Here is a 27,310-nt window from a genome sequence, read left to right as displayed (position 1 = left end):
GGCACTTCAGAATGCTTAAGGTACTTATTGCAAGTGTTTGCATGCCTGTTTTCAGATAGAAGAGTTAAATGCCGAAATAAAAGATAAAGTGGAAAAACAGCAGAAGTTGGAAGAAGAAAGAAAGGAACAGATTGCTTTAATAAAAAAGGTAAATACCGTTATTTGGTTTATTTAAAAAAAATTAACTGATTTTGTGTTGTTTGTCACTTAGTATGAATGTTTTGGAGATGCAAAAATCTTTTGTTTTTTCCATGGTATCATTGAATGGGCTGAGCAGGAGGGGAGAATTATTACCTCAATAATCTGATAGGGATTTAACTAGCCATATTTTGAAGAAATCTCCTTATCTGAGCATCCTCTGCAGGTACATGAACGAGAGCATGATCGTGAAGTCTCTGAACTGATTGCTAAACATGAAGAGGAAATGGAGAAACTCCGTGCTGAACTGAATAAAAAACAGCAGCACTTGTTGGATGAACTTCGGCAGCAAATGGCAGCCACACAAAAAGCAGAGATTGAGCAAGCTCAGCTGCAATTACAGGTAAAAGAAACACACGCAGTAATTACTGCAGTGGTTACCTGACTGTTGGAAAGAGAAGGCTCCTTTGTTTTTGTGTGTACTCTGTGTGTTCCTTTACCTAGTGCTGCAGTTGAAGAATTAGGAGTGTTCCCTTGGTGAGTGGTAGTAAATATTTTCTACTGGAGTTCTCAAAGTTCCTTATTGCAGTTGTATTTTAGTGTTAATTCTGAAGAAAACCGGATGCTTAAATTTAAAAAAAACCAAACCAAATCCAACCAAACAACCAGCTTTGTCTTTTTCTTGGTTTTTTTTCCTCATCCAGGAGAGTTGGACTAGGTGATCTCTAGAGGTTCCTTCCAACCCCCTACCATTCTATGATTCTGTGATTTTTCATGTCTTGATAAGTTTAACGAGAAAATGTATAAAAAATACTAAATTCCTCCCTCTCTTTAATTAAACCACCAATGTAACTGGGAATGGTTTCATACTAAACTTCAGTATGTAAATCAGACTTTTACCTCTAAGTATTTACTGGGTTTTTAAACACTTCCACTAAATGCAAAGTGGAAATGGAAAGAATACATCTAGTGTTAGGCCAAATTACAAGACATTGGTGTACTATTTTGTTTATTTAAGAATTTAAAAGTTTGATTGACCTGTTTTAGCTGCCATTTCTAACTGTTCATATTCCTCATATGGTTAACTTTATTTCTGCTTTTCCGGTACCACTTCAGAATGTTGATTTTTAACAAATTATAACTAGTAGCAAAGATGAGAAATTCTTTAACAGACAGTGAAGTGTTGGGGTGAGTTTTTGTGTTCTGTCCTGATGACAGTGTGAGGAAGTGGACAGAGAGAAGGTATTTGGTAGGAGATGAACATGAGGCAGGTAAGGAAAGCCTTTTGTTTTTCACTGAAAATGTTACAAAAGTCAGCTTCTTTCAGGGTTCTGACTGTACCATGAAGAAAACAATTCTTCATGTTCAGAAAGACAAAACTTGGATGTAGTGAAAGCAATTGAAACTGGAATTGGTCATGAAAAAGTGAACACTTTTCATCGGAGGTGAGGGTAAACTCCTTTTTCTTCCATTACAGACAATGCACAGCCTTGAAATGGAAGCTTTACGCCTAAGCTTAAATAATCTGCATACCTCGCAGCTTGAGCTTACGCAGTCCAACTTGAGAAAAGAAAAGGAAACTGCTCTTATGGAGCTACGGGAGATGCTCAATGACAAGCGCGCTCAAGAGGTAGCAATTCTGCAGAGCCGTCATCAGCTGGAGTGGGAGAAGGTTAAAGAACAGTGTCTGAAGGAAAAAGAAGACCTTAAGTCTAAGTATCAGCAAGAACTAGGTATTAAAATTTGGGAATACTGGACCAGAAATTGAAACCCCATCAGTATTTTTGTTTTTTCCTCCACAAGTTCCTGTCTTGGTGTAGGGCTGGCCTTTTGAGTAATGGCTGGGGTTGCCTTGAATAGGGATAGCAACTGAACTGCCATGTGCAAGAGCACGTTTTATATCTGAAAATTAAGTTGTCCAGACCTAAGCTTAATTTTCTTCAACCCTATGGATCTTTTGCTGCTGCCTCTGTAAAATAGCACTATACTGAACAAGTTGTTTTGGGGAGGCATTAGAGCTCTCAAAGAATTTCATTGGTGCAAAGAGTAGAGTTCTTAGCTTTTATGTTTCTCAGGGGTTTTTACTGCTGTAAATCAGCACTGACTACTGTTGTGTTTCTGACAAGATATGGAAGTGCTTGTCCTCTCAGTGGTTTCGAAAGGAGAATAAGGGAGCTGGAAAGAGATTTGAGATGTGTCCTTTGAGACGCCTTTGGTATAAGATTGTATTCTGATATCAGCAAGAGGAAAGCTTTGCTTGGTAGTGCTGAAGGTCTACTGATGGTGCTCTTGATGTTGTTTGGTATATTTGCCTCTTCCCTGATTAAGAGACCATTTCTGACCCGTATGGCAGAGCTTGAGGAATTGCTGGAGAAAGATGGGGCCTGCAGCAATTCACTGAAGTAGTTTAGAAACCATTCCTTTAGTTATACTTCCCTGAGAGTTAGAGGATGTTTTAGGGCTGTGTCTTTTTGACCCAAGAGTAGAAAACTATTTGTTACCACTAAGAGTATGGTGAACTTATGGTATGATGAGATTTAGGAGCAGGAGGAGGTCTAGATGCAGCCGTTTATGTACATTTTAGCAAAGTAACTTCATATGAACATAAATGCTTATGAATGTTTGCATGTAGATGCTGAGAAGGAGAATCTGGAATTGGATGATGCAGGAGACCTGGTGGGGAGTTGTGGATCCTGCTAGCTAGGGGCTAGAGGAAAGACATTTCTCTTCAGGGTGGCAATGATTGGGCATGACCTAATTCACATGAGTGTTGGGACATTGTCTTGTAAGTTAGATGATATTTCTTCCTCTTCTGGTCTGTTAGCTGGGTATCTGACAACATCTTAATTTCCGAGCTCTCGTTTCCCCCTGAAAGTCTTGAAATAAGGTTGCAAGCTAAGACAATGGTACTTTGGAGGTATGAGAAGGGGTTTGACAGACTTTTATAGAATGCTTGTGGGCCAAGAAAGGTGGTGAACAAGAAGTTGGAAAGAATCTGGGGAGAAGTTGGGAAGGAACAAGCTATTGATGTCAGTGATAACTGAGCAGGTAACAGCATCTGTCTTGCAGTCTGTTTCCTAGAAATTGGAAGAGAGTTTCTACCTGCTGCTATCTGCTGTTCTTTGCTGTGTCTCTAGACACAGAGATGATTCAAAAACTTAATAGTGATGTGCAGTGAAGTGCTATTGACACAATGAAACAACATTGACAGGGATTTGAATTTATATCTTTAGGATTAAAAGTGGGGGTTATTTGTTTTTTTGAATTTTTTTTTTAGCACTGTGTTCTCTGTAGATTTAAGCAGACTTTCCTTTGCTAATTAAGCTGAATTTCACCTTTAGAGTTGTCTTTGCAGTTGTAACTGCTGATTATCATTTGTCAAAATTAAAGTAAATTCTGGGATATGGTGTAACAGCAGATTTGGGTAGAACCCACTGCCCTGTGCTGCTTCATGCCTACTTATTTAAGCCCTGAGTTTGAAAATGGTAACCTCATCCATATTTATAGTTATTTAATTGCAACATTTTCTGTAAATTTATTAGTAAATATTTTATTTCACAGTTGATCAGAGAAAGAAAATAGAATTGGAAATGGAGGAGACACGTATCCAGGCATTAGAGGTAAAAATTCTGTTCTTTATACTAGAAAAACTAAACTAGAGCTGGTAGAAGTCCCGTGTCTACTACATGTTTGTTGTAGAGGACAAATAAATATGTTTGCTTTAATAATACGTGTCTTACTCTCTTAGACTCTCAAAAGAGATTGTGAATCTGAATCTAATAGGCAATTAAAAAACATGTGTGAAGAGCTATCTGAAAAACATCAGACTGAAATGGTGAAACTGCAGAAAACTCTTGAAATGGAAGTGGAGAAAGTCAAAGCAGAGTTGGGGCTTCTTTCTCTTGAGAATGAACAGTCTAAAAGTAAGTGCTGTGGTCTGAGAAGCAGTTATCTTCATTGAACAACGGCATAAAAAACAAACACACCATATACTGATGTATTCTTACTTAAAAACTGGATTGATGGCGTAAGACTGTCTAGAGAACAGGACTTAAATGAAAAATTGTTTAAAACCTAGTTAGTTGAGTTGCATTTTAACTTCCACAGAATGTGGAATGTGCATTCCTTCAAGGGTATTAAAGGGAGGTGCTGTTTTGCTTCCACTTGAAAACTGGCATTGGTAATCACTGAATTATTTAAAATTCTGACTAATATCAATAGAAACTTCAAGTAACAAAAAATTGTGTTTGGATTGTGAATAGTAAAAACTTAATGTAACAGTAGCTTTTAAAATGCTGTTCTGGAAGTAACATTTTTGAGATGACTGTAACTGGGGTTTTCATTAACTGGAAAAGTGAAATCTGCATGAGTACCCAGCTGTGTACATCTGCTGAGGTGCAGATAGGAGATAAAGCCGTGAAAAGTTTGTGTAGGTCTTGGAAATCCATCACCTTTGTGGAGACAGTGATTGGCTGGCACAACGGCATCAGATTTGCTGCTATTGATGGCATGAAAAGGAGACAGATAACTATTTGGGTTGCTTAGCCTCTGAGGCACTATGCAGCTGAGAAACAAGGGAAATAATACTCTCTTCAAATAAATGGAAATACAGTGTTTAGGGTATTGGATGATGCTGGCTGTTAGGCAGAAAGTCCAGGTTTGAGAACTGAACTGTACTTTTCAACCTGCCAAGGGCCAGATGTTTTTTCAGTGTTTGGTTCACCTTTGGCTGCTGCAAGGACATGTTTGTAACAATGGCTCATTCTTCCCAACCTGCACTGACTTTACTGCATTTGCCTCGACCTGTAACATTAAAGTCTATTCTGTGAGGATAATGTGCATCTCTTGTAGCTCACTGTGGCTGAAATGTGGTCACTTGATTGCAGATTCTTTCTGGACAGGTCAAGATTTGTTGACCAAATTAAGTAGCAGAAAGTTTGTAGGGTTCAGAGAATGCTCATCTCTGAGGCAGAGCGTTCTTGACAAGAGTCTTCCTAGTCCTTCCTGTTCATCTGTCCAACTGTCTGCTGATGAGTGTGGATGTAGAAGAAAGTCGCTTTATAGGCCATGAAGAAATGCTTGATTCCCTGTTCCAAGTACATGTGCCTCTAGTTCAGGGTGCTTGTTGATGTATGAATAGAGTGGATGTTCATCCCTTAGGCCCTACTTTTGGTTGTGTCTTGACTGACAGTATGGAATGCAGAAAGCTAGGAAGCTCTGTGTAGAAGTGTTTGACTTTCAAGAGTACTTTACTATTCAAGGTTTTTTGTGATTCCCTGTAAGCTAGCATTGTGGACTGGAGACATGCATCTCTGTTTTAGTTGCACAAAAATTGTACAGGTTGTTCAGTAACCAAGACAATGGTGTAACAGAACTCATTTTTTTATTTTAGTAAAATGTATAGAATTGGAGAAGCAGCACCAGTTAGCCATTACAAAATTACAAGAACAACTGCAGTTTGAACATAATCAACTCCTGGAAGACACGAAGATGAAAAGCCAAGAAAAAGAAGAGAATCTTCAGAAGGAGGTAAATATGTTTTCTTTACTCATTCAGTGTGGTTGGTTACTCTCTATATAACAACCTATATCATATACAGGTCATTTTGATGACTTGTTTGTGTCTGGGGATTTTATTGAAATCTAAAAAACATATCTCGTGAAGCAGATAAATAGTCTGGGTTTTTCTGTAGTGGTTCAGCATATTTTGAATGCAATTGTCTCTGTGCCCTTTGGTGCCATTTGTTCCTCTTTATTTCATTTTATATGCTTAATTTTCTGGTTCTTGTATTTTATTTTTATGTAGGTAATAGTGAACTTTTGCCAGTAATGGTAAATATGGTATCAGGACCTAGTTCCTCTCTCTGAGGAGTGGGTCTAACAGTTAGGTGTTTCTCAGGTTCTCTGATAGCCTGGATCAGGAGCTGACAGTCTGGTAATCACTAGGTGTTTCTACCTATTTCTGATGGGACTGTCTGTTGTGTATAAAATATGCAATTAGAGCAGAATTATTCTTAAAATTTGATTCTTTTGATTTTAACGTGTTTTCCATAGCTGGAGAAACTTCAGGTCATGCATGAGGAACTCAAGACTCAGTCACAAGAAGAGATCAGGCAGCTTTGGTCTCAGCTCGACAGTACCCGAGCAAACCGACAGGAACTAAGTGGTATGTTCAGAACCGACACGTTTTACTTTTTGCCTCATCTTCATTTGTGCATTATTGAAATAAAATACTTTTTAATTGTGTACCAGGAGGACACAGGTAGGTCCCAGAAGTGTCAGTGGGTTCTTTTCCTGAAGAGAGCTGATTCAGTGTCAGACAGCTACTGGGTTCTGCAGTGGCTAAAAGCATGGTCTAGCAGTGGGGCAAAGCTCACTCTTAGTGTTTCCCTTTCCCTTCTCACTAGTGTTTCCCTTTCTGTTCTAACTCTTTTCTTGCACACTGTAAAAATCTTTACAGGAAAACAAGCATTTTTCATTGCAACATCAAACAAAATATAATTTACTTAATTTGGTGTTAAAAAATAGGGGAGATGCTGGTCAGCGTAATAACATGCTCCCATTTGTGTTCACTGTGGAAGTGGGTATGAGTCAATTGAGAAACCTGTTAATGGAGGATAGATTATAAAGCTCACTGCATAGTTTAAGACTTCAGGTGGTTTACTGTGGCTATTTTATATGGAGATAACTAAAACATCAGTCTATTTTTTTTTTAAAGCAGAAATATCTTAAAACTGTGATTAGTTTATATCTTGAGGTAGAAATGGCTTTTTGTCACCTTTCAGTCTTGATGTGAATTAAATGCTTTTCATTGACACTTAACATGGAAATTCATCATTGTCTCAAAGGCATAATTCTTAAATACAGAAAAGCCATGAGTTAAAGCTATCTCCACTTAAAAAATAAAATAAAACCACTTGGTACCACTATTTCAGATGGTACTTCAGAATTCAAAATGAATGATAATGTTGTTTTCCTGTAAGGCTAAAAATGGCCTCATTTTTCCATAATGATGCTTCCATTGAAAAATAAACAAATCCCCTACAGCTAAAAGCGAAAAATAAAGGCAAAATGTTGTTCACAGCAATTAAACATGAACAGTTAGGGGGTTTTTTTTGTTTGTTTTTAGTCTTATGTGTATCTGCATTAAAGTTTTCCGTAAGTTTTAAAAACTGACACGAAATGATGACAGGATGCAATTTGACATTATATGCTTTATATATCTTAAGATTTCTTTTTCAAGATTTAGTTGTATTAAACAGGATGGTCAGATTTACATTATAGTGATTGGAGATTGTACTCATTCTTTAGTGAAATGAAGTAGAACATTCTGAGCTGTGCATGCACCGGCTTGAGAGTTGGGTAGAGAGGAACCTCATGAGGTTCAACAAGGACAAATGCAGAGTCCTGCATCTGGGAAGGAACAACCCCCTGCACCAGTACAGTCTGGGGGTCAAACTGCTGAAGAGCAGCACTTCAGAAAGAGACCTGGGAGTCCTGATTGATAATAAGCTAAATATGAGCCAGTACTGTGCCCTCTTGGCCAAGAAGGCCAAGGGTATCCTGGGATGCATCAAGAAGAGTGTGGCCAGCAGGTCAAGGGAGGTTCTTCTCCCTCTCTACTGTGCCCTGGGGTGAGGCCTTATCTGGAGTCCTGTGTCCAGTTCTGGGCTCCTCAGCTCAAGAGGGACAGGGAAGTGCTGGAGAGAGTCCAGCGCAGGGCCATCAAGATGATCACGGGACTGGAGCATCTTTCATATGAGGAAAGGCTGCGGGAACTGGGGCTGTTTAGTCTGGAGAAGAGGAGACTGAGGGGGGATCTTATTAACATTTATAAATATCTAAATGGTGGGTGTCAGGAGATTGGAACATCCCTTTTTTCTGTTGTAGCTAGCAACAGGACAAGGGGTAATGGGATGAAGCCATTTAAACATAAGAAAAAACTATTTCACTGTTCAGGTGATGGAGCCCTGGCACAGGCTGCCCAGGGAGGGTGTGGAGTCTCCTTCCTTGGAGGTCTTCAAGACCCTCCTGGACATGTTCCTATGTGACCTGATCTAGGTGAACCTGCTTCTGCAGGGGGGTTGGACTAGGTGATCTCTAAAGGTCCCTTCCAACCCCTACCATTCTATGATTCTATGAAACAGATGTGTAGTACAGAGAGAAAGAAATTTTGGAAAAATAAAAATGCTGGAGAGCCAGATGTTCATCTTGGCTTTGTATGTGTTCACCTGGTATTGAGACTGTAACGTTCAGTGGAGTTCTGCTGCTGATTTAGTTAAAAGAAAATGGAAGCATAATACACTTCAAATACAATTTAAGAGTTTCTCAATAGCATGATTGTGAATAGCTTTTTATATAACAGGAATTTGTGAGGGTGTTTTCTTGTGGCTGGTTGCATTTTTTTTGTCATAAATTGAATAAAAATTTCTGTAGACAGACTTCACTGTGACTTTTTCAGGTCTCTGTTTTGGTATTACGTAATTACAGCAGACAGCATCTTATGACATTTGCTGGAATTCTTGTATTTCCTCTCTGTAGTCTTAATCTTTATTAACCTTTCAAATGTCTTTCCATGTTTCTAATCATTAATATTCCCATTCTTCGGACCCTTTCCGTGTCTTCTTCCTCTTACTTGAGATGGTGAGACTGGAATTGAAGCCCATGGTCCAGGTGAGGATATCTCTTTTGATGTGTGAAATCTTAAAGCTGTTTTGTTTTGCTATGCTTTTCTTCACTTGAATGATCATTTGACAATGCATTTGGATTGATTTGAGGACTCACGATGGCAGATTCAAAACATAGCAGCTGGGTGATGGGATTGTTGCTCTGATGTAAGAATGGTAAGCCCATTGGAAACTTATACACTTTTCTGGGTTAATTTTGTGCCAGCAGACTTTGGTTAGGCAAAACCTCTTGTGACAGATAATACTTCCCTTGCCTATTCCATTGACTGTGTTACTAGCCCCTGCTTGCCACTTGATTCCTCTGGTCCCTGTACCTGACAACAGGTTCCTTTGGAAGCAGGCTTGAACCACGTACTTCCCTTATTCTTTCTGTTTGCATGTTCATTGTGAGAATTTTTCACTTCAAGTGTGCATTTTCTGTTTTGCTATACAAAACCACACTATTACAATCAACTGTGTTGCTTCCTGGGTGGCATCCTGTGTTTATATAAACGTTTCTCAAGTTTCTCTTCTTGTATAACATAACCAGCTGCTTTTCTTCAAGTTCTTTCTTCAAATTCCATCTTCAGTTGTGGAGATTCGACTAACTGAAGTAATCTGAGAAGTTAAGCCATCTGAGAAATGTTTTAATTTTGTGTCATGATTTTAATCCTTTTCCAGCCTTAAGGTCCTGATATGTTACTGCTTCTTTAATACAGAGGATGGGGAAGAAAGCTTTCAAAGAGTTCATGAATACGCCGCAATGCTGGCCATTACCCTCACTCCCTGAACGGAGGGTAGCTTGCTGAACCAGCTTTGGTTGCTGTTTCCTACTGTGTTATTTTCTGTGTTTAGGTTTGTTTTTTTTCTTAGGTGGTTCTTTTTAATTCAATGACCTTAACCCTCTGTTTGAGCAAATGATGGAGAGCCAAATCATCACTAAAGTAATCCAGAATTGACTTTTTCTTTCTCTTGATTTTACTAGTTTGTGCTAAAGTTGCTTTTGTGTGTTGAGTAATTTTCTCTGGAGCAAGTTAAATGTTCTTGACTAAGTTATTGCTTCTGGTTGATACAACAAACAGGTGTGAAGACTAAGCAATATTGAAGGACTCTGCATGTTACTAATCCAGACCAAAGCACAAAAGAATGAGGAGAACTATCAGTCTACTGGTAGTTTTGATACTTGTCATGAGGATATTTTCTCTGAATGCAGTGTAAACGGAGAACATGGTTTTGTTGTCTTCTGAGGAAGGAATGTTTTGGCTTTCAGAAATTCATTCTCTTGTGTATCTTGTGGGATAACGTTTTTTCTGCCATCTCTGCAACTAAACTGTGGCCGATCTTCACAGAATGACTTAGCCTAAAGATACGTCCTTCTGAGTTTTAATGTTGGCTTTGCCTCCATTCCAGAGCTAAAAGAGCAGCTCCTGGCTCGTGCATCACGAGTGGAAGAAATAGAGCATTTAAAACAACAATGTGAACAGCAGTGTCAGCAAAGAAAAGCTGAGCATGAAACTGAATTGGAACAGCTGAGGCTTTATTTTGAAAATAAATTAAGAGCTGCTGAAGAAAACTACAGAGAAGAATTGACTTTGCTGCATCAGAGACTGCAAGAACTGAAGGAATATTCACTGTCAGAGTTGGAACTGAGTCAAGATCAAACAGGGGACATCAGGTGATACATTTTTTCCTTTCTTCTCATGTTATGACTGCATATTTCCATATTTTATTTTATTTTAGTGTAATAGATGGTGCTAACTCCTGAGTGTATTGGGAATGAGCATTAGGTGATCTATAGTTAGAAAGCAAATGATGGAACTCATGAGTGTGCAGTCTTGAACAGTTACAGTTGTTCTGTTCAGTACTACGTTGTAAGTCAGCAGGTTTATTTCACTTAATTTTTGATACATGTTACAATCTTAAACTTTAAACCCTTTTCTCAGTTCTTCTGTTGCAGTTTTTGAAGAGACTGCTGAAAAAGAGAGAAGGGATGCACTTGGTCAACTCAATCAACAGCTGGAACAACATCAGGTATCATTTTTGATATATTAAAAGGTCTCTGTTCGTTATCATAGAATGATAGGAGTTGGAAGAGACCTTTAGAAATCATCCAGTTCAACCCCACTGCTCAAGCAGGTCCATCTAGATCAGGTCACACAGGAACACATCCAAGGGGTTTTTAAGACCTTCAGAAAAGGAGACTCCACACCCTCCCTGGGCAGCCTGTCACCCTCACAGTAAAGTAGTTTTTTCTTTTATTTAAATGGAACATTTTGTGTTCCAGCTTCATCCCATTAGCCCTTGTCCTGACACTGGATACAACAGAAAAAAGAGATGCCTCAGCCTCCTGACATCCACCATTTAGATATTTGTAAATATTAATGAGATCCACCTGCAGTGCCCTCCAGACTAAACAGCCCCGGTTCCTGCAGCCTTTTCTCCTATGAAAGATGTTCCAATCCCCTGATCATCTTGGTGGCCCTGCGCTGGACTCTCTCCAGTGTTTCCCTGTCCCTCTCAAGCTGGGGAGCCCAGAACTGTACACAGGACTCCAGATGAGGCCTCACCAGGCCAGAGTAGAGGGGGGGAGAAGGACCTCCCTTGACCTACTGGCCACACTCTTCATGATGCATCCCAGAATGCCATTGGCCTTCTTGGCTCCTCTTCCATTTCTGCACCTATTTTCATGTATCTTCTTATAATTTAAGATCTTGACTCTTTGCTCAACTTTTTTGAAATTAAGAGATTCAAAAAGGTTTTTTTTTTCTTCATGTTAAATGTTTATTTTTAAAAATTGATCATGTAAAGTAATATTTTTTTAATGAGGGAATGACAAGCCGACACAACATACACAAGACAATAGGATCTCAATTTCTTTAGGAAATCACTCAAAACATATGAGTTATAAATTATAAATGTATACATCAAGCCTCTTCTTGCTACTTTTTGTTATCTGAGTTTGAAACTATATTCGTAGATCGTTACTTCTAAGTTCTGTGATGTGCATAGAAGGGGATCTCTTCGTTGGGAGTTGATCATTTCTCTACTCAGATATGTGTGAGACTTCCTCCTCTATTATACTTTCAAACAGCTCCTGAAACTCAGATCTGCCTTGTGGCATGGCTCCAAAGTCTTATCTTAAGGGACTCACTTGCTGTAGCAGTGGATAGAGGGGTAGGAACGGAGCAAAAGCAGTAATGATTTGGGAAAACAGATAGATATTTGGCAAACAGGTGCTTTTATAGTGCAATCGATGGAGTACTCTCATTGAGAGATTCTTGGCATGGTTCTTCAAAGCTGAAGATGTCTTTGTAATCCGTTTCCTATGTAGGAGGAGCTTGCCTGTTTGCAATTACAACTTAAAGAACAACACAGACATGAATTGGATACCTTAAGATTTTCCCTTGCACTTCAATATAAGGAGGACATAATGAAAATGAAGATGGATCTGTCAGACAAATATAGAACAGAAATTGAGGAAATGAAAAGAAAGCATTGTTTAGAACTTGAGCAGCTTCGTGCCCAACTTTCAGAAGAACATCTTAAAGGTAAGGTGAACTGACAGGCTGAGAAGTAAAATGGTAAGCTGCCTGTATGCCTCATTTTTCATTAAATAGTCTTATCTGAAGAAGTTTTCAATTTGTTTTTAGTTTAAATTATAGGGACCAGTTAACACATGTTAGTCTCTGGCATCAAGCACTCTGCTTTTTTGACCTTTATAGGCATGTTGAGTTGCAGTTCCAAAGATGTTGTGACTTAAAGTTGATTGTTCTGTAGTAAAACCTACTACAACTGTGAAGCAGTTGCCAAAAGGACTTGAGCAGGTTTTTGTTTGCTTAGAAGGGTGCTGTCAATTCCTGAATTAATATTTATTTGAAAGTGTCTTAGTGTTGTCTGTTTTCTGTGTTAGATGTCTCTTGTTCTCAGTCTGTTCCATAGAGTAGACCCACTTTTGTCCTGTGTTCCAGACCTCTTGCCTGTGTACCTTTTGTAGATTTGAGAGTACTCTGCTCATTTAATGTTAATATTTCTCTTTCCTCCTGTGTTTTCCACTAATTGGCATACACAATGGGATGTGTTTTTTGAACAGAGAGGACAGTATTTGTAGGGAGCAGAATTTGTGATAAGTATCTTTTTCTGTTAAAATTCCTCTTAAGGTTAAATTTAATGGGACCTCCTATGTGATCATGGATTTATGTAATTTCTTAACACTTACTGGTTTTTTTGAACTGTAATTTATGGAAATATACTGCCTTGTACTGGCTCAATATGAAAGACTTCTGTTGTTGAGGTGCAGATCAAGGATTACAGCAGTTCTGTATCTGCAACCTCCTTCTGGGAGCATAGTGTGATACACAAACATTTGAATTTATAATCCATAACTTACAGCCACCATGTGTATTATATATAGCACACATGGCTATAACCATATTCCACTGTATGTTGGTTAAAAGGATCAGTACAGCTTCTTTAATTTGCAGTTATATTTCTTACCACCATTTGTTTGTTTATCTTTAGTACTCGATTGAATATCAGAACTGCTTAAACTATGATATTTTAGAGTTTTATTCCATCGGCTTTTTGAGGAAATGCCTTATGTAAATAGTACGTGCAAAGGAAGAAATAAAACTTCAATAAATCTACTGTTACATTGCCCCAAAGGAGAGTCAGTTCCTGTGGCTGTTGCTGATAGGAGGGAGGTTCTGCCTCAGGTTTCATCATCCGTCTCCATTATTCTGTGTGTATACCAATAAGTTTCAAAAGTGGTGAGAAAGTGGAACAGAGTACAAAATCATCCTGAGAAGGGATTCTTCTTGCTCTGTAATTAGTATGACCACTGATAAATGGCATAGCTGACAATGTTCAGCTTTATTTCTGTGCATTACTAGGACCTGTTAAAATAAATTCCAGAATGTCACTTTCTTGTTTGGTTGGTTTTTATTTTTCAGAAATCACCAAAGTGCGCCTACAGAGCGCTCAAGATGCAGCACGTCAAGTTGAGATGGAGGTGGCTGAACGAATGTCTGTGCTGGAAGAAGAGCACAAAGTTAAACTCTCTCTCCTCCACTCTGAGAAACAGCATATTGCAGAGCTTTCAGGAGAAATAAAGCACTTAAAGGAAGAGATAGCTAAACAAAAAGAATTTTCTGTGCAGAATGAAAAGCATCTGAAAGAGGAAATGAAAAAGGTAATTTGTATTACAGTACTATTTTGCATAGTGTTAAGCAAGATCAGAGCTGTTAGGAGAGCCAAGGAAGATAGAAACAGCATTTACAGACTTGTGTGGTTATACACAAATATTGGAATAAGAGTCTGAAGTTCAGAGCACTTTCATATTAAATGCTTGTTTTTTCTGCAGCTTACCTTTTCTGTAAGAGCACAAGTAGTGCAGGAAGGCAGGAGCTTCAAGGACCTTTTTCAGTCCACCTTTTATATTGATGTGGGTCAAGCACGTGTATACCACTTCAGTACAGGCATGTACAAAATGGTCCTTATCCCAAACATCTCCCTGCAGCACATGGAAGCGTCCCAGTGCAAAAGTAACATGGTGCACTTGCATACTGTGGTGCATCACGTGGTACTGGAGAATTAATCAGAAAGCACTGTGCCAGATGGAAAAAGCCTCTTTGCTGAACAGGTTCCCTCTAAGAAATTTATTATTTCAATAGGACTTTTGAAGAAATAACCAGAAATAATTTTTCAGACCATTTATTGACGGAAGAAGAGAGAATTAGACAACAGATTTCTGTTTTTGTTTTGCTTTGATGTAGCTCTTATAACTTCACTGTCAAAAAGAGTTGCCAGAATTATGCCAGGCACCTTCCCTATTACCTGTTAAATCAGCTGTCCCATCTGAGGATAAACTTAGAGTGGATGTTAATTCATTGCTTAATTGGTCCCAATGTTGGAATGCATATGAGTCTTGGAGAAAATTCCTGTTTCTCGGAGTCATCCTTCCTTCCTTTTTTGAATGAGCAAGAGAAGGCTGGAGAAAAGTGTCACAGACTATTGGCGGATAACATGGAGACTCAGATGAAGCTTCCAGTGGTGAAACTTTCAGTACAACTACTTTACTCCTACCATCTGCAGTATCTTGTTTTGTAGCACTGATGATTGGGTAGAAGATACGCAAATGCGGTGTTTGAAATGAGCCTGTCCTGCCTGCTGATCCTTTGTCTGGAAATAGAGGTTTTGTTTGCTTCTGGTCTCTCACTCTCAGAAACAGAGTAAATCAACTTTCTCAGTTGTGTCTCTATTTCCCGGGCCTCCTGCAAAAGTTTTTGTGGGTTTTGTGTTGATCACAGTTTGGGGCTTTTGTCTTTCTTTTCCGGCTCTTCTCTTAGGTTGTAGCATAAATGAATATTTAAATCTTTGTTCAAAACAAACCTTCCAGGTGAAAACTGAAGGGTGCACTTCATTTTGATGTTCCTATTTGATCTCTGATTAGCTTTTAATTTTCTTTTAAGAGATCACTCTGTTCTTTCCTTAGTTTATTATTTATTTATCTACCTCTACTGCATTTTTAGAGTCCTTTTTTTGCCTTTTGTCATTAAACAGTCATTTAGTGCTTTGGCTTCTGTTTTTATGCTACGTGCATCGTGTGTTGCTTTTATGCTACATATAAGAACTGCCCTTGTCATGAACTTGGACACTGCATATAAAATACCACTGGAACCTGTAAGGAGAAGAGATATTTAAAAGAGGGTTTTAATCATGCCCAATATAAATACCTGAGGTACCCATAGCTTCATAAGTTGAACTTCTGAAATGACGAAAAGTGATCCAAAGAGAAAACAGAGTGCCATATTAATTTCTTATCTTCCTTATCACAATTAATTCTTAATAATGCCTTGAATTCAAGTACCTATAAATTGACATTTCAGCCTTAATTTCTTATAGAAGAATTACTTCACTGCAAGAATCAAATCTCTCCAAGACCTTAAATGACTGCAAATTTTCATGTCGCACACCTCAGTTTGGTTTTGGTCTTTTATTCATTTTTTAAATAAATGTGTTCACAGGAAAAATATAAAATTGCTGAGGATCACAGGAATAAATTAAGGGAAGCCAGAGAAGAATTCCAGAAAATAGAGACTATGTACAAAGAAAAAGAGAAGAAATGGAAATCTGAAAGTGAGGACCAGAGAATCCAAGCAGAAGAAAAGTTATCATTGCTGCGTATAGAACTGCAAAATAGAGCTGAATATGAGAAGCAGAATTTACAGAAGGAGTTTGAACATCGTGAAGCTGAAATGAATCAACTTCAAGATCACCAAGCTGCCAAAATTTTAGAGTTAGAGAAGCTGGTAAAAGAGCAGCAGAACAACCTGCAGCAGCTAGAAGACAGCCTTGCAAGTGCACAGGCTATGCAGAAATCTCAGGAGCAGTATGACACTGACTTGCAGGCAGCCAAAGCACTCATGGCAAAAGAAATGGAAAAGACCACACTCTGTCTGCAGGAAGAATGTGCAGTGAAACTTATGGAAGCACAAAACAAGTAAGTCCTGATAATTTGAGAGCTTTCACTTAATAGTTCAGTCATTGTCGTTGTTGCTTTTTTTCTATTTTAAACTTAATGAGTGGTAATGATATGGATTTGTCACTTGATGGCACCAGCTAACTTGCATATGTAAAGCTTACTCTCCCAAGGAAGAGTTATGCTGCCCATTAGGGTTTGCTCTAGAATGTTGCTTCATGTAAATGCATTTAATCTAGTCTAGCAAATCAAGTGAAGTGTAGTCAGGGTCTACCTGTTTCATTTGTGTGTTGTGTTCTTAACTGTAAATCATATAGTAGCCTTGGAGGAGGGGAAGTGTTAGAGGACAAGTAGGTGGAAAAATGATTTGATTTTTACTCAAGTGTTTTCAAACAATTCAAACGAACTTGAGCACATTTCTCCTGGTGAATGAAGCTTGTTTTAACCACTGAATGCTGCGATTGATGGGCTCCATATGGTGTTCTTCAGTTCTGGTTAGACATGAAGGTTGTAACCATTCCCCTTTTCCTTCCCTTCTAACCCCATTGTTTTAAGTGTATTAAAGGAAGTATTCCAACAACTACATGTTTGTATTTGCATGTGTTGCTTCAGATTTATCCCTTCATTCTTCACCAAATGTATGCTCACAAAACAAGACTGGAGAAATAACCACAATAAGAAAACACTGAAAGCGGTAACCAATCACTTTTTAATGATTGGTATCTGAATCCAAAAATACTATAGTTAATGATACAGTAAATGGAGTGCTTCTGATGGTAAATCTGCTTAAGCAGACTTCAGAGAGCTGAGATAAGTTTGGAGGAGCACCCCCCAGGGTATCTCACATACACTTCCACTGTCTTCATCTTAACTGAATGATTTTAGAGATGTTTCTTACGCGAGTTGTTTACTTGCAGACACAATTTTGAGATTAAGCATACTATGTCCTAGATGCTCTCATATGGTAGTATTTTCTGCAACAGAGATGGTAAATGATGTTTGTATATTGCTCTCTTAGTAACTATTTAATAGGGGTGCCAATCTACCTAGCAATAACCAAGTGACATTGCATAAATGTTTAATTATGTGGCTATGAAATCATTGTTGCGATGTGCTTTGAATTAGTTCTGTACTTGAAACAAACGGTAAAATTTGTGGAGAGTAAGTAAGACCTACTTATTTTTCTTTGACTTAAGTTTATTATTTCAATTATTTTTTAAAAAGTTTGTTTTTTACAATATTCTCTTAACTTTCTTGGAAACAATATAGGTTTATGGAGGAACGCAAAGCTATGACTGAGAAATTCACAACTGAGCAAGAAATTCTCCTCCAAGAGCTGAAAAAGAAACATGTCAATGAGCTGGAACTCCAAAGTCAGCAGTTACAGGAGAAGCATAAGCAGCAAATTTTGTCTCTTACAGCTGAATTTCAGACAAAGCACCAAGCTGAAATTGAGACACTTAAATCCACACTGGAAAATAAACAACGGATTCAACTTGAAGCTTGTGTTGCTGAACTAGAGACAAAGCATCAAGCACAAATTGATGAGCTGGAGGCCAAACACTTATCAAATCTCGATTCATTGGAGTCATCTTACCTATCTGAAATTCAGAATATAAGAGATGAACACAGTCAAGCTCTTGAGAAGCTACATCTGCAGCACACAGAACAACTCCATGAAAAGGATAAAATGAGTCAAGCACGTTTGGTTCAGGAGATAGAGATGTTAAAATTAAAGCATGCTGAAGAACTTCAGCTTTCCCAAAATAATTTGAAAATTGAGCTAGCAACTCTTCATATGGAAAAACTTAAAGCCATGGCTGCTGAAGCAGAAGCAGCTCATAAGGTGCGTCTGAAAGAAAACTTGTCATGGAAGGTGAAATTGCATGTTACATTGTGTGAGAGAACGTTTTTCTTTGTTCTTGGGGTGTTTTTCTACAATCTTCTTTATGCCAGCACTCTCACTTGTGTGTGGCCATGTTATGAGGTCAAATAGGAAACTAAATCTCAGAATTAAGTCTGTGTCACTTCCCACCCCTGGAAGGTCAGATTAATGAGTTTTCTATCTCAGTAAGTGGCAAAGGTACAAATCGGGTAAATATTTTTAATGTAATTCTGATTTGAGGAGGTCTTTGTTTTGTGACTCAGAGCTTCTCTGCCTGATAGAGTTGCCATGTAATTCTTCACAAGTGACTAGAGCAAAGTAAATGTAGTTCTGTAGATTAAGCTATGTCTCTAAGAATGTAAAGATCCTCTCTAGTGGAACAGTCTTGACAGGAAAAGTAGAAGAAAGATATTGCTAAAGGTGACAGGTAGAATTTTGGGAGCAGGTCATGAGTGAGTGGATCTTATCTAGGCCCTTGAACAGAAGTGTGTGGTTTTATTCTTGATCAGGCTTTGAGAGGTTTGAGGTCTGTTAGAGTTCAGATGAGTAAAAACTGGTCCCAAAACATTTCCAAGTCAAAGAGGTAAGAAGGTTTAACTCATTGCTAAAACTTCAGAGGCTTCCAGAGAGACATGTATTGTCTTTCAGCCTTGTCTGTCACCATGCTTACTTAACCCCTACCATTCTATGATTCTATGATACTTCCGAAACTTAGAATTATATGTTGTTTCTGTGCCCCTAAATGTTAAGAGGAATATCTTGTTGGGGAAAAGGTGAGTATTTTTTTTCTTCTGACCTATCTTTGCTAACTAATCCTAGGTCTGCATTTTAATTGTCCTTGAGTGTAAATAACTTCAGAAGGAAAAAGTTGAAGATTGTACTGATGGAGAGTGCTGTCGTGGATAGAGGAATAAATAGGGAATTTACAAACTTTATACAAGATAGGAAAAAGAAACCCAGAGTGTATGTGTGCTCATGATTTATGAGGCAATGCTGTTCTTGTTTACTTTAAAAACTTTGATACAGCAGGACGTATGCTTTACAAAAGAGTCATTTCATTTACGGGCCGATTACAAGAATATTTGTACTTACGTTTTTCCTCCTCTTTTTAATTTTGCTTATACAGGATGATTTGAACACAGCTCTTCAAAATCAAAGGAAGTTGCTGGAAGAAGAAAAAAGTCTAGCCCTGGATATATTACGTGAAGAGGTATTGCATATGGAGGAAAAGCACAGAAAAGCTCTCCAAGAGCTTCAGGATTTTCATGAGGCAGAAATTAAAAAACATAAGGAAGAATATTCTAGGGAGCTGGAAGAAGAATTGGGGAAACTAAAAGCACAGCATGAACGTGAGCAAGAGGTCAGAATGCTACTAATATCTAAGCCCAAAATAATCTATGCTTTATCATAAAGTAAATTCAGTTTTACTAACCTTAGAAGTAAGACTGTATATCTAGTTGCTTTGTTGATATTTTTTTTTAGTAGTGCCAGTAGATAAGAAAGACAAAGTTAATATTTTTAAGCCATGTGTGAATTAGCCTGAATTTTTAAAAATTAACCCGATGTTAATAATAAATAATAATTAATAATAATAATAAACCCGATGTCTTTTGAGTTCCTGCCATATTAAATTCAAAATTAAAAAGCTGCCATTTTGATAGAAAACTAATAGGTAATGATTTAGATCATTAACCATTGGTGGAAAGTGACTGCTCACTTCAAGCTTTTCTAATTTAACAGCCTTTGGTAACATTGGTTTCTTCTTTTCTTAGAAAAATTAGGGTAGGTGTTACTTTTGCAAGTGTGTTTTCTCACAGAGGTTTAGAAATCTTCTTAGTTGCCCTTAAAGCTTTACGATTTCTTCTTGTTGGGAACGTTTGTGTGTAAGTTCAATGATGCTTACTTTCATGTGAAAGACTGAAAATTTGATCATCTACCCCACATTGTCTTTAAATGTTGAAATGGGATAAGATCTTCTCTTTATTCAGTCTTTTATAGCATCTCACGTCTATTGAGTCAAGCGGCCATAAGTGATGAGGACTTTTCACTTCTCTATATTCTGTATTACATACATACGTTAGAAGTCACAAACAAAATGAGCTTTATCCAGCTATAACCAAACAATAAATGTTATGTTAAAATATAACTTATTTTTGCTTTTTCACTTAGTAATTTGAAAATCACATAGAGTGCCAAATAACTCCCTAATCGCTGGTGCACCTTTGTGTTACCTGGTGCACCTCACCAAAGCATGTAGATTTGAGGAGATCCACTGCGTTCTGGATTGTCAGGCCTTAGGGATGGTAGTGGTTTCCAGCTGGCTAGAGTGCATTGCCAACTCTGTTTACTTTTGGAAGAGCAGCCTGCCTGGGAAGGATATATTTTTTTTGTTTGTTTTCTGGAAAGTTCTCAAGATTACTAAATTTTTAAGCCCTTCATCCTAGAAACAGGATTTTTCTCTATTCTGATAACTTCAGTGACTCTTCTTAGAGAGGATAATAGAAAACAAAGCAACAAACAAACATCTCATACAACTTTCTTTGATATTTTTGATGTACTTTGTTGTATATTCATAGAATATGAATATTCATAGAATGATTGCATTAAATATAGCAGCATAATGTTTAATCCCTTTTGAACAAGAGAAGTTACATCATAACAGAATATGGTGTCCCTGTATTTTTTCTCTTGTTTCCTTATTTCTTTGAATTTCTTTTAGGGAAGTATCCGTTGGAAAGAAAGAATGGGTTGCTTTGTTAGTCTGACCTGATGGTCTCATGAATGCAGGAGATACTGGGTCACTAATACTGTGCTACATCTTATCTATTTCTTTCAACTTCTTTTTTTTCCTATTATCAGCATGTTGATAGATAGCAGCTCTGGATGACTTTGAGGTTTGGAGGGAGCCATTGTGATTCTTAAGAATTTATTTGAGCTTAATGATTTTGTATTGGTTTGATTTTATCTTTTCCGTAACTATAACAATATTGCTAAAATATTGTGTATTACTTTCCTGTCTGCAGATGTATGCTTCTGCATCAGCCTCTGAAGTAGAAAATGTGCGAACAGCTCTTCTGGCTCAATTTGAAGAGGTAAAATTGAAGCAGCAACTTCAGTTCCAGGAAGAGATTGAGCTGCTGAAGTGTCAGTCAGAGATACTGCTTGAACAGCAGATTGCACAGTTGAAGGTAGGGTCTGATTAAAATGAACTTCAGAGTACACGCTGGTAGTATGTTTCGCTGCTAGTATGTTCCTTGCTTCATAATGTTAGCACTAGAAGAGCAGTACTGGGGACAATGCAGTTTTCTGTAAGCAGTTATGGGAATTACTACAGAGTTGTCTTAAAATCCTGAATTGGATGTGAGGTGGTGTCCTTCAAACAAAACACCCAAAAAATCATTGGAAAGCATTTGCTTTAAGCAGCATTCCTAGTGTTCATTGATGTTCGATTTGTCGCTTGAAACTTTTTCTTCTTGATGTCTGTAGAGATGATGCTCTTGGCCTGTCATCCCTCGGTTACTGCACTTGTTGTATGTATGGCAAAAATACTTTCAGTGCTATCTAAGCCTTTACCAAGTGTGTGATGGCAATGAGCACTTTGTGCATAACGCTTTAATTTTTATTAGTTGTTCTTGGTTCCTGCTTTCTCAGACTCATCATTTCAGTTCCAGACTTTCATCTTGATAAACATCTTCAAGATGCTTATCCCTGAAGATTATCTTTGTTTTGCCTTGTGTATGATGGTGTAATTGCCTTTCATCTTCTGAGCCTTGTGTGAAATGCCTTCACTAGTGACAAGAGTGTGTTGAACTATGAAATGAATGAAAAAGGCACATCCTGTATCTGGAAAGGAGGAACTCGCCAACACATTGAATAGTGCTTACATTCATCTCAGTGTTACCACAGAACTGAGTGTGTGTTGAGCTCAACTTGTTGAGCACAAAAAAATAAGATGAAGTACAATCTCCTTATTTATTTCTCCTTGGGAGATTTCAACAGATCCTTACTGTTCCTGTCAGTGCTCCACGCTGTGGTGGGACTCTTCCTAATAGTTCCACAAACCTCTAGAACTGAATACTGCCGATGTGCAAAAAATTTCTCCTATAGTCTTGTCTGACCCTCTGTGGAGTCCTGATGATTCTTTGGCCTCTTTCTATCTGGTGCAGCTGTCTTTTGAAACAGAGGGCACAAGTGTATCCTGAAAAGCTGCTGGAGGTATACCTGATATTGCTGTCCTCAGCTGAAACCCAGCCTTCAGTCCAGAGAAGTTGGAATTGGAGTGACTGTCCTGCATATACTCCAGAAATGATTCTTCCCTCTCTTGCACTGTGTAGACACTCTAGTTAGCATTTAGGACATCAGAAACCTGCCACTCAGTGGGATCTCAACCGACTTGAGAGTTGGGCAGAGAGGAGCCTCATGAGGTTTGACAAGGATAAGTGTAGAGTCCTGCACCTCTGGAGGAACAACGCCATGCACCCGTACAGGCTGGGGATTGACCTGCTGGAGAGCAGCTCTGCAGAGAGATACCTGGGAGTCCTGGTTGATAATAAACTAACCATGAGCCAGTACTGTGCCCTTGTGGCCAAGAAGGCCAATGGCATCCTGGGATGCATCAAGAAGAGTGGGGCCAGCAGGTCAAGGGAGGTTCTGCTCCCCCTCTACTGTGCCCTGGTGAGGCCTCATCTGGAGTGCTGTGTCCAATTCTGGATTCACCAGCTCAACTGGGACAGGCAACTGCTGGAGAGAGTCCAGTGCAGGGCCACCAAGATGATCAGGGGACTGGAGCATCTTCCTTATGAGGAAAGGCTGTAGGAACTGGGACTATTTAGTCTGGAGAAGAGGAGACTGAGTGGGAATCTCACTAATATTTATAAGTATCTGAATGGTGGACGTCAGGAGGATGGAACGTCCCTTTTTTCTATTGTATCTAGCAGTAGGACAAGGAGTAATGGGATGAAACTGGAACACAAAAAGTTCTGTTTAAACATAAGAAAAAACTATTTCACCGTGAGAGTGAGGGAGCCCTGGCACAGGCTGCCCAGAGGGGTTGTGGAGTCTCCTTCCTTGGAGGTCTTCAAGGCTGGGACATGTTCCTATGTGATGTGATCTAGGTGGACCTGCTTGAGCAGGGAGGTTGGACTAGATGATCTCTAAAGGTCCTTTCCAACCCCTACCATTCTATGATTCTATGAAACCTCTCTTTTTGTTGAAGTTTTGCCAGAGGTAATTCTACAGCTAGTACAGCTGCCTCTGGAATATTTTTTTCCTTGTTAGCTTGATGGCTGATGTTTTGTCCTAGAAGAGACTGACTGGATCTTTTTGGAATGTCAGACTGAGCTGTGTCATAATGTGGTACAGATTCTTACAATGAATACCTAAAATCTGCTAGAGAAGGCAGTGGAAGACAACCTCATACATGAGCATGGCAGAAGTAGGAAGGGGAAGGCTCAGAGTTCCCTTTTTACAGTCTGATGTACTCTTTTAGTAGATGCACTGCTTCGGAGAAAAATAGGCATGTTGTTTCAGAGATGTTGTCCATAAGTTTACTGATTGAGGAAAGTCCTGATTCTCTTTTGTGTCTGTTCATTTTGTGTCTTGCTAACTGCTAAGCACTGTTGTCTGAGGCTACTTGGTGCAAGGACTGGCTGAGCCTTCCACAAAGTATCCAGGACAGCTCAGGTGACTATGTACGTTTTGTTCTGGAGTTTTATTTAATGCCCTCGGGAAAATCTGTTTTCTTGACTTACCAATAAAAAAAAGGCAGCTATCACCTTGGAGTGTATTCATGTTCGTAGATCAAATTACTGGAGTTTTATATTACACTGTGGTCAAGAAGACTCATTTCCCAATTCTGGTGTTGCAGAAACAATTACTAGTCAGGGTTCCTTTTAGCCTCTTTGATAAGGGATCCCAGGACCTGTTTCAACTCTTTTATTTGCTGATGCAGGGGTGGGGGATGTCTAATAATCTCTTCCTTTACAGTGCTTTAGAGCACTTTGAGGTGAGATCCAATTTCATAGCTTCGAGATAATTTAACAATTTGCATCTGCCTTGTAGATTTTCAGTTTGTTTTGCTAAATCACTCCTTCTGTGTGAAGCTCAGTACTGTGCATGTTGTATGACTTGTAGTTGCTTAAAGTGACTTTTGCCCATCTTTGTCTAGACTTGGCCATTTTATGTTCTTTTTCACTATCTCAGCATGTGAAATGACCCAGGTCTCAGTGAGCACATTCAGATACTTCATTTATCTACGGAACTATTTTTAAATCATAGTTTAAGTATAATTTTGTTGATTGGGGGTTAACTGTGTGAGTTACTGCTAGTTGCTCTGAGAGGTAAGGTGTGCACATTTAAAGAAAAAAAAGAACAGGGAGTTGTTGGTGGGGTTTTTTTAGGTTGTTTGTTTTGGTGTTTTTCCCCCTCTCTCTGTAAATCAAAGTGTATGTGACTCTTGTAGGATGAATTTGAAGCTGAAAAAAAGGCATCACTACATGACAAGGAGCAGATGTTGATTCAAGAAAGGGAGAAGGCACAGGCTGCTCACCAAAAGGAGCAGGAGATGTTATCCGCCCAGCTGCAGGAAAAAGCAGCAACAATTATCCAGGTATGTGGAAAATATTCTAAATCTAGACTTTAAATGCCATTTTGTGATTGTATTTTAGCACAAGGCTCTTGCTTTTCTCAAGATAGGGGGACCCTGTATAAATTCTTGCAATGGCTAGTTTTCAAGGTGTAATGTACAATCATCTATCTCTCTTGGCTGGAGTGTTTCAGCAGTAACGTGGGAATTAAAACTGTGTATCAGCTTAAAAATTGGTCTTCAGTCATTTCTCAGGGAGGTGAACACTGCTTTGTAAGAGAAGGCTGGATGTTTGCCTTTGTGTGTTGATGCCATACATATCTCTCTTTTCTTTGTGAAGAAAATAGTGCTCAAGTAGCTCTTAGTAGACTAACTGACCTATAGCTCAGAGTGTTATCTGAAAAGCAGGTTTGTGCCCAGTGTGCAATAAGCCAATCTACACACAGAGTTGAGATACTGCTTTATTTCATGCCTGCGCAGATATGGGTTCCAGGGGGTAGCTCTTCAAAGCCAACACAGCCAGCAGTACATCCCATGCTGTATTTATGTAAAATCTTATATCATACGCATCACTATTCCATTTAGTGAGTCCTCAGGGCCTGGCACGTGGACTGAATAAATGATATAGATTGTAAATGATCATACAGCCACTGGTGCCTGACCAGGCAGGAGATTCCATCCTTTATCAGTACAAGTCATGCATATACAGTAAACAGGCCCACCCCATCAAGCTGTTGACAATGGTCAGAGTACAGTCTTTACCAAGTCACGCATATTAAGTGATTGGGCCCACCCCATCAAGCTGTTGATGATGGTCTTTCCCCCTTAGGCAGAGAAACTTTTTGCTATTCCAGGACATCGTTTAGGAGGATAGTGTGTTTATCTTGAGTCCACATATGTTTATTTTGATCAATGCCATCTTAATATTAGTTCTCACTACAAAGCACATATGCACCTGGACCTAGTACATACTATTTTAATCTCCTATGACCTTTTATCTGGTTACAAGAGGAGGTAAGGCAGTGTTACCGTAAAAGTTGATGATTTAAAGAACCCTCTGATGCTTTGCTGTAAGTTTTAGAAGGCAGCGATCTTTATTGCAGTGCTGGATATAATGCGGGATAGTTCCCTTAGCACGCATCTGACATGCTGGGTTGAACAAAGTTTGTGTTCCCTGTTACATACAGATGCATTGGCTTGCCTGGAATAGCTATACATATTGATTATTTTTCCTGGAACTAATTACCATATATGCATAGACAATACCATGGAGCCTGAGTATCTAAGGGTCCTCCATGGGGTTTTTTTATGGTCTTTGTTGGTCCCCAGTGGTTGTTGAAGTGTTTTGCAATTTTCTTGAATGATTTCCATGAATGCTCATTTCCTTCTTCCATAGATGATCTTTGCTCATCACTCTGTTGCAGTTCTCATGTTTCGTATTTTGGTCTTGCTGGGTTATCTGCCCCCTCTCAAGAAGTCTCAGACACATTTAAAATCTAATCTGAGTCAATCCACAAGGCTTGTTTCAAGTCAATCCACATGGCTTGTTTCTTCTCCACATGCGCATACAAGAAGTCTCCAAACTGTTCAAGCAAGCACAACAAAGCCACCACAAAAGACCAAGCAGTTTATTTTCCATCTTTGAGCCTTTGTTCAAGGCATTAGCAGGCAAAATGGGAAATTTGAATCTGGAAATGGCAAAGATAATATTTGTTTGCCAAACAAAACAAAACTTTATTCCTCCTGTAAGACAAAAATCTAAGTTGAATCTAGGTTATCCAGAAAGATAGGAACAGCCTAAAAAAAGTATCATGTTTTAAATGAGAAACTTTAGATAAAGCAAACTCTTTTTCAGTGATTTAAATAACACCTTGGAGTTTTCAAAATAGAAGATAAAAATGAACAAAACATTCATGTCTCCTCTTGTAATTCAGGAAGTTTTGACCAAAATGTTTATTGGGTGGATTAGACTGTTCTGTTAGGTCTTTAGTGGAAAATCTGGGAGTAACATTAAGAATTTCCCCTAGTGGAAGAAATTCCATATTGTTTCCTGTTCTTTATGCAGGATATGATAAAGTGAGAAGTTGACATGGGGGTAAAATGTTTTTCTTTCCTTGTAGTTACTTCCCAAATAGCTGCTTTGACTAATTTATTGGCTTACTTTTGAGACAAAGTTTCTAACAAATCAGTACTGAGGTCTTCAAGACTCACCTGGGCATGTTCCTACGCGACCTAATCTAGGTGGACCTGCTTCTGCAGGGGGTTGGACTAGATGATCTCTAAAGATCCCTTCCAGCCTCTACCATTCTATGATTCTATGAAAATCTGAGGGTCGGAGTGGGTATATACATACAAATGTATACGTGGTTTTATATGTATATTAATGGGATGGAGGTGTCATCTGCACATACAAATATGAGAAGACATTTTTTTTCTAGAAACTTGTTTTCAGGCAGAAAAGCCTTATAAAGCAAAGAAGAAAAATAGCCAGCGCTGATGAAGCTGCATCAAGTTGCTGTTCTGGTTTGTGTGCTACTTTGTCAGAATTTGTGCTAGGACATT

General features: G+C 38.6%; 1 protein-coding gene across 7 annotated transcripts in view; it reads left to right on the top strand.

Annotated features, from left to right (window-relative positions):
* The window catches only part of PCNT (pericentrin), a 98,984-nt gene that overhangs the window by 16,315 nt on the left and 55,359 nt on the right, over window positions 1-27,310 (top strand). For 5 of the 7 annotated variants that reach the window (XM_062002262.1, XM_062002264.1, XM_062002260.1 and 2 more), the window contains exons 8-24: window positions 56-148; window positions 365-541; window positions 1,616-1,871; window positions 3,700-3,758; window positions 3,887-4,061; window positions 5,531-5,667; window positions 6,192-6,303; window positions 8,778-8,810; window positions 10,214-10,478; window positions 10,747-10,834; window positions 12,135-12,351; window positions 13,753-13,991; window positions 15,826-16,301; window positions 17,550-18,126; window positions 19,292-19,525; window positions 21,189-21,353; window positions 24,626-24,772. In XM_062002262.1, the coding sequence (XP_061858246.1) occupies window positions 56-148; window positions 365-541; window positions 1,616-1,871; window positions 3,700-3,758; window positions 3,887-4,061; window positions 5,531-5,667; window positions 6,192-6,303; window positions 8,778-8,810; window positions 10,214-10,478; window positions 10,747-10,834; window positions 12,135-12,351; window positions 13,753-13,991; window positions 15,826-16,301; window positions 17,550-18,126; window positions 19,292-19,525; window positions 21,189-21,353; window positions 24,626-24,772 (3,450 nt within the window). The remainder of the gene's footprint in view (window positions 1-55; window positions 149-364; window positions 542-1,615; window positions 1,872-3,699; window positions 3,759-3,886; window positions 4,062-5,530; window positions 5,668-6,191; window positions 6,304-8,777; window positions 8,811-10,213; window positions 10,479-10,746; window positions 10,835-12,134; window positions 12,352-13,752; window positions 13,992-15,825; window positions 16,302-17,549; window positions 18,127-19,291; window positions 19,526-21,188; window positions 21,354-24,625; window positions 24,773-27,310) is intronic. The other 2 variants (XM_062002266.1, XM_062002263.1) reach the window with 1 other exon arrangement.

The sequence above is a fragment of the Colius striatus genome, chromosome 9 (assembly GCF_028858725.1).
Source record: "Colius striatus isolate bColStr4 chromosome 9, bColStr4.1.hap1, whole genome shotgun sequence".
Taxonomy (NCBI): domain Eukaryota; kingdom Metazoa; phylum Chordata; class Aves; order Coliiformes; family Coliidae; genus Colius; species Colius striatus.
Note: the sequence above shows the minus strand (reverse complement) of the source record. Positions and strands in the feature narration are given on the sequence as shown.